At 51.2% G+C, this 7,493-nt stretch overlaps 1 protein-coding gene across 1 annotated transcript in view; it reads right to left on the bottom strand.

The window, feature by feature from the left end:
- Window positions 1–7,487, bottom strand: part of DHCR24 (24-dehydrocholesterol reductase) — a 33,345-nt gene extending 25,858 nt beyond the window's left edge. The window contains exons 1-2 of the mRNA XM_004699394.2: window positions 7,256–7,487; window positions 3,061–3,216 (exon numbers count right to left, since the gene is read on the bottom strand). Coding sequence (XP_004699451.1) covers window positions 3,061–3,216; window positions 7,256–7,486 — 387 coding nt within the window. The 5' untranslated portion in view covers window position 7,487. The remainder of the gene's footprint in view (window positions 1–3,060; window positions 3,217–7,255) is intronic.
- Window positions 7,488–7,493: the final 6 nt, after the last annotated feature.

Below are 7,493 nucleotides of genomic sequence, written 5' to 3'. Positions count from 1 at the left end.
TAATTTAACCGTTCATTTCTTGTATTATATATTTATCTGTATATGATTTAACAGTTCATTTCTTGTTATATATCTAATTATCTTTATAAATAAATGTATATCAGCAATTTGGTTTTATCTCTCTAGAGAACCCTGTCTAACACACCTATGAAGCAGCGTAAACTTGCCCCCACGAAGCTGAATCCCTATGGGCACAGATGACCAGGTCTTCTCCCCGAGGAGCTGATCAGTGCAAGCCACCAGCTTTGTGGTTACCAACTGCTACGTCACCAGGATTCCTTATAAAACCTAAAGCAAAAGCTAAAACAGCCAGTTATAACTAAGAAACTATTACAGAATCATAAAGGTGATTTAATCGTCCAAAAGACAGAAAAAGTGAACAAAGACCAAATGGGACGCGACTCAGAGCAAGATGACAGCTCTCCACCAAGCCTTCAATGAATGACATCAAATGTAGTGGCCTCACCATTGTGCTAGGAAGAGTGAGACGGGATTAAAGAGCCAGCCACGACCATGCAGGATGATGCCATCTGTCCCTGTCAGGACCGAAAGACTCAAACCCTACAGAGGGCCACCAAGAGTCTGAATAAACTCTGCAGCCATGGATCTGGTTTCTACAAGTAGTGCTGGGACAATGGGCTATCCATATGCAACCTCCCACCCCCACCCCAACCTCCCATTTATAGCTCATACAATATACAGAAAAGCCAAGCTCCAAACTCATTGCTCTCACGGCTGCAGAGCTACCAAAGGCTCCTTTTTCTCCCTTGGAGTGAATGGTGGGTTCAAACTGCTGAACTTCGTGGCTCGCAGTCCAATGTGCAGCCCGCTCGGCCCTCAGCGCTCCTCAGGAGAGCAAAACTTACAACAAAAAAGAGGTATTTAATTTATGTCAAACTCAAGTCAAAATAGAGTAGCCAGAAGGGGCCCTGACAATCGTCAAGGGCTACTGTGGTCAAAAACTAGAAATAACCCAAATGTCCCTCAACAGAGGACGAATGCACATTGTGATACAGTCACACAGTGGATCACTAACGACTCAAGCAGTGACAGGGACACGCGAATGTGGATCAATCGCAAAATGATTATTCTGAGTGGAAAGGGCCAGGCAAAAAGTGTTGACTGTATGTTTTCATTTATATGTAACTCTAAGTTCAAACTAATCTAGCTTGACAGAAATCAAGACCATTGCTTGCCTGAGAATGGGAGGTGGTGGGGACAAGGGCCAGAGGGAAGGATTATTGGGGAGTGTGACAAAATGTCGGGGGTGATAGGGAGCTGCATTGTCTTGATTATGAGAATTGTTTCACAGGTACATTAAAAAGCAAAACAAAACTAAACACCCCAACTAGTTGCCACTGGGTAGATTCCAACTCACAGTGACCTCATTTGTGTCAGAGTAGAGCTACACTCTCTACAGAAGGCTTTCGGGGCGCATCTTCCAGAAGATTGCCAAGCCTTGCTTCCAAAGGGTCTCTGGGGGACTCAGAGCACATCCACTGTTGCCACTGAATCCACTCTGGCTCCTAGCAAGTCCACCTGCCTGGTCCTACACCATCTTCATGATCACTGGTATGTTGCTATGAGCATCGTAACTGTTTTGCACTACCTTGAGACTCCTGTGAGGATATTTCACTGCCATCCGTTTGATTCCAACTCACAGTGACCCTCTAGGGCAGGACAGACCTGCCGTTGTGGGTTTCTGGGACTGTAACTCTTTACTGTTGACCGTGGAGGTAGCAGCCCCATGTGTAAGCACTGTGGCACCAGGGTTCCTTCCATGAGTACATACACATAAAATTTATCATCAATTGTACACTTTAAATGTGAGCCCTGGTAGGCTGCTAACCGCAAGGTCATCAGTTTGAAACCATCGGTCACTCTGTGATAGAAAGACGAGGCTTTCTACTTCTGTAGAGTTAAAGTCTCGGACACCCACGGGAATAGTTCTACCTGACGTACAGGGTAGCCAGGAGTCGGAATCGGCTCAGTGGCAATGAAGGAGAGTTTACTTCATGTCAAGTACTCCTCAGAGAGAGATTCATTTGCCCAGCCAAATGCCACCATGTGGACATCCTGTATCAACTCCGCTAGTGATGGCTATTGTGTTGTCTTTAACTTAAAAACAAAACATAGCAGCTGTGATACAATCTCTGTGCTATGTCTATCTTTAAATATACTGAGGCTTATTTCCTCTTTCCTTTAAGTCAAGTTTCCAGAATTATTCGATGGGCTATTAAAGAATTAAGTTCCCATTCTTAACTAAAGAGGGGTAGGGGGATGCCAAAGAATCTCTGTATCCACGGGATCCAGACGCTTGAGAGCCCAGGAGGCTAGAGGAGTCCCAAAATGATGGCCTCGAGGTAATCTTTGAACCTGAAGTTTGTTTTCCACTGAACAATTCAGACACCATTTGTTTTGTGACACTGATTGCACTCTTCTCACATCCTGTGTCTACCAGTATTGTCTCCTTCTCTATCCCTTCCTGCCTTCTCAACTCTGTTCCTAAGAGAATGCTACCCTAAGGTGATCTCACATGGTTGACTGTTGAAATGCATAGGTAGTTCGCTAAGTGTTACTGTTTGCCTTAAGTCTGTTGGCCTGATGGTTGACTGACTGAAAGCTGAGCTAGGAGGGAGAGTTCAATTCTAGGCTTGAAGGGTATCTCAAGGCCATATATAGTCTTGGGGTCCCACCAATCTCTTATCAGACCAGTAGTAGCCTTTTAAAAAGTGATTTTGAGTTGTGTTCCATATTTTTCTCCCACTCTATCCAGAGCTTCCTATTGGGGTCCCTTGGAGCGTGGTCTTCAGTGGTAGGCGGGCACTATTGACTCTTCTGGTCTCAGGGTCGTGGAGATAGGAGTTCAATGGTCCTTGGAACTGTTTCCACAAAGATTCACAGCCTTCAAAACCTTATATAGGGGTCAGTATGAGTGAGCCCCGACCGGATGGCAGAAGGCAGCACTAGCTCTAGCTCGCTAAGACAGACATTCTTGGTGAAAGCCATCTCCCTGAGTCACTTCCACCAAGGCGGTGTCCGGACATGGCGCCATCTCACCTGCTTCTTGGTGTCCACCTCCAGAATGTCCATCAGGTTGATCATGATGTTTTTGTGCGTCTTCTTGTACTTCCCAACCCGCAGCGAGACGGTGAGCCAGCCAGGGCGTCCCGTGCACATGAACGTCTTGCTGCCTTGCTCCTTCCATTCTCGCACCTGCAATCAAGCGGAGAGAGGCTGAGCAGCCCTGCCAGGGAGCTCCAGAGCAGCTTACAGCCCCTCCCGGAGAGAGGGAACCGGGAGCAATGCCTTCACTTGTCAGCAAACTGAGCCCACCATCCTTCCAGGTGCCAGGAGAACCCAGAAGCCGCTGGCCCTCTCCCTAGCTAGCCGGGCTGATGGAGAAGCCGACATGTTGCTACACCACAAGGCAGAACGAACAAAGAGCTGGCCTTTAAGATCAACGTGTTTGGGGAACATTAACTCTAAAAGGTTTTGTAATGATAATAATAGTGGTTATAAAAATGATTTAAATCACAGTGGGTGCCCCTCTGTGCCAGGCACCTTCTGTATACAGTCTCACTGAATTCTTATAACCCAAACCAGGAAGTTGGGATGGGCAGCTCCCTTCTGCTGAAGAGGAAGCCAAGAGGCAAAATGACTTGCTCAAGGTTGAGCAAGGATGAATCCAGGTTCACAGCCAGGACCATCTGACTTTTGATTTCTGAGAGAAGAAACTTCCATGGCAGGCCAAATGGGCTTTAATATTAAGAGTCAACAGACTAAAAACTAACACTGATTTAAGCTTACTATATGTAAACCCCTGTTCTAAGCACTGGTGGTGTAGTGGTTACAGGTTGGGCTAATTGCAAGGTCAGCAGTTCTGAACCACCAGCTGCTCTGAGGAAGAAAGACTAGGCTTTCTTCTACTCATGTTAACAGTTAGTCTCAGACACCCACAGGGGGGTCACTATGAGTCAGCATCGATTCAAAGGCAGTGAGATAGCGTTAGTCTCAAAGTCACAGGGCCAGTTCTATCTTGTCCTAAGGGTTGCTGTGAGTGAGCATGGACTTGGTGGCAGTAAGTTCTAAGCACTTGTATGCATTAACATGTCATTTTGAGAGGGACAGAAGGTAAGAAAGAAGTGCTTTGTTAAACCTCGATTAGAAGTGACGAGAGAACAAATGGCCCAGGCGATGAGGACGCAATGTTCCTCTGTGCTGAGATGGCCCAGGGCAGGGGAGGTGGGCATCTGTTGCTTTGACCTGCCACCATCCATACCCTCTTCACTTGCTTCTACCAATCCCATTTCCCTCCAGTCCAGGTGAGGATAATTCTACTTCCCCTCTTCTAGGGGGTATGTGACTTAGGTCTGATTCCATTCTCCTGCCCCGGGTGACGGTTTCAGGGATGGGCCCAGGACCAGAGCTAGGCCAATGAGACCAGATTCAGGAAAGGTACTCTCTTGACTGGGGTTGCTAAGGCAGAAGGGCTCCATGGGGAGCTGGCCTCCTTGAGAAGGAAGCTGAGCCAGGGGATGGCAGAGATGGAGAGAAACGGAGCCAGGGAGAGGCCCCTGGATTCAGCCAAGTCTGAACCACTTTAATGGCTGGGGCTTGTCAGGCACCTGAGACAACGAAATCTCTCTTTGCCACTAAGACTTGAGTTTCTACTATGTGCAATGAGGAGTCCAGACAAAGACTGGCCCGGCCTCTGGAAGGAGGCTGCATTTGAGCTGGCCAGCTCAGCACGGGAGGATTTTCTTACGGTTAAAGGCCAAGGTGATATGATGGGCTCCCCATTCTGGGAGATATTCAGTCAAGAAGAGCGGATAGAGAAAGGGATTGTGAGAGCTGGGAATTATGGGTTGAGTGGAGGCACTCCCAGACCAATCAGACCTTGCCTCTATAAAACTCTGCCACCTGCTTCATGATTTGACACAAGCCGGGGCGGCGGGAGGACAGAGGGGTGAGAAGTGTTCTTGGAAGGCAGGTCATGTGAAGTGAACTTGAAAGCCACAAAGCTCTAACTGTTGACTGGACTGGATCCTGGCAAAAGTCAACCAAGATTTGGAACAAGGAGATGTTTGAAAAAGTCATTCTTGTGATTGTGTGACAATCAAATAAAGGTGAGGGAAGAAGGGCAACTGGTAGGGCAGCTATTACAACGGGCAAAGCAACAGAACCAGACCTACAGGCGGGATGGAAAGGCTCAGAGAGCCATTATGGGCGCTCCAGCTCTGAAGTCAAGCTGACATGGGCTCTGTTCTTATTTACCAGGTATGTCATCGTGGGCACGTGACTTACAATCTGAGCCTCAATTTTTCCCATCTGTAAAAGAGACACAAGACCTACCAGGACTGCTGTGTGAGAGTTACAAATAGAGGCACATGGCAGATGCACAGGGGACTGGTCTATATGCCAGGCCCCTCTCTTCTTGTCCACAGTAACCTCTGTGGTTTAGCTTAGACAGAGGTGTCACCAGGGTTAGTAATCCTAGTACAAGAACTCATGGTGTCACCCGCCCTCCCAGTATAGGTGGGGCCAGTTGGTGAACCCTGAGGAGCATCCCCTTCCCCACAACTTCCCCTCCCCCATTGGCCAAAGCAGAGGATCTTCTCTCTGGCCAGTGGCAGGTACAGCGGCCTACCCCCCTGCCTTGTGGGTAACTGTGGGGGTGGGTGTTGGTGAAGAGTTAGCCTACTGGGTAACTGGGTGACAGGTGATACCAACCCCAGTGATACCCCTGCCTTGGCAGCCCCTCCCATTTTGGTGCCCGTGTACCTGTTGCCACCGCTGCCGCCAGGTTCTGGGGCCACTTTGACATCACTCTCTCTGACAAGTATGGGTGGGCAGGGTCCACAACCCTTCTAACCACCACAGCGATGCCACTGGTTTAGGCTAATAAGTGCTCACTGGGCTCTGGCCAGAGGAGAGAGGATATGGTCCCTGCCTTCAAGGAGCTCAGTCTGATGGGAAGAGGGGTGGGGGTAAAAAACAGGAAGATGGAGACTGTGAACACAGTGTGGGAAGAGCTGTGAAGGAGGGTGGAGGTGGGAGTGAAGGCAGAGCTTGGAGCCATGACTGTGGAAAGCAAAAGCTTAGGGCTGCCTGGTGGCATAGTGGGTTATGCATTGGTATGCTAACTTCAAGGCCAGCAGTTCAAAACTATCAGCGGCTCTGAGGGAGGAAGATGAAGCTGTCTACCCGGTGAAGAGTTAAGTTTTCTAAACCCACTGGGGCAGTGCTACTCTGTCCTGTTTGGCCAGCAGTGGGTGTGAGGGCTGCTCTATGCGGCGCATTTCCACTGCAGCCGTCTCCCTGGGCCCAAGGGGATTTCTTGCTCATTCATCTTCACGCTCTTGTTTGCAGTCCCGCGAAGGGAGCAAACAGACATCATGCGGACGCTGCTACACTTGTGGGGAGGTGGCGGCAGGAAACTGAAGCTCTTTGCAACCTGATGCCACTAAGGGAGGCACCTAAGCAGGGGCCTAGGGAGCAAAGAAACTGCCGGGGGCCCCGGCCCACGCCAGCCCTGAAGCAGCAGGCCACTGGCTTTGTGGGCACTGAGCTTGTGGACAGTTACTCGGAGATGCGGGCTGCCTTCCTGGCCGCAGGGGCTGGGAGGCTCCTCGCCGGGCATGCTTCTAGCTGTTCACAGTAGCCTTCTATCCGAAAAGTGTCCAAAGCTCCCAGTGGCTGCAGAATAAACTCCAGACTCTAATCAGGCCTCAAGGCCCTCCCCATCCAGCGCCAAACGGGCTTCCCAGCCCCCCCTCCTCCCTGGGCTGTTGGCCTCCCTGGCCTCTGTTCATACCCTTCCTCCCTCGGATTCCCCTTCCCCCATCCTCCTCTTATTGCCCACGTCTGGTCCCAGCTCCACGGCCGCGAAGCCTTCGTTCCTCTGAACTCGCCCAGCGCTTCGCTTCGCTTCGGCCTCCTCGAGGCTTCTGGCTCCTGCCCCGTCTAAGGATTCTTTATTTCCCTCCCGGGACCCACAGGGTGGGCACTCCAGAAGCATCTGCGCAATGTTTGGTTCCCTCCACGCCTTGGCGGTTCCGTTCCCTCACCCCGCCCGCCCCACGTCTGTGCATCGAATCCCCCCGAAGCCCGCACCCCAGGCGTGACCGGCTCTCTCCTGGGCGCCGCACGTCCCTTTCTTCGTCCTCCCCCACGGCCGCCGGGCCGACCGCTACGGGCTCCCACGCGGCGTCTCCCGCTAGCCCGAGAGCTCCGCGCCCCGGGCGCCGCTCACCTGCTTCTGGATGTCCCGCACCCGCTGCTCGTGCAGCCGCGGCGCGCTGCTGAGGCGGAACACCACGCGGGCGCGCACGTAGTAGTAGATGTCGAAGATGAGCGAGAGCGGCAGCAGGAAGAGGCACACGAACACCCAGCGCTGGTGGATGAGCACGAACTCCAGCCCCTTCACGCGGATCCACAGCAGAAAGAGCAGCGCGCACACGGCCAGGGACACGGCGGGCTCCATCGCGGCC

This window comes from Echinops telfairi, unplaced genomic scaffold, assembly GCF_000313985.2.
Source record: "Echinops telfairi isolate 266 unplaced genomic scaffold, ASM31398v2 ScPeMD7_443;HRSCAF=831, whole genome shotgun sequence".
Lineage (NCBI taxonomy): Eukaryota > Metazoa > Chordata > Mammalia > Afrosoricida > Tenrecidae > Echinops > Echinops telfairi.
This window is presented reverse-complemented; position numbering and strand designations above follow the sequence as displayed.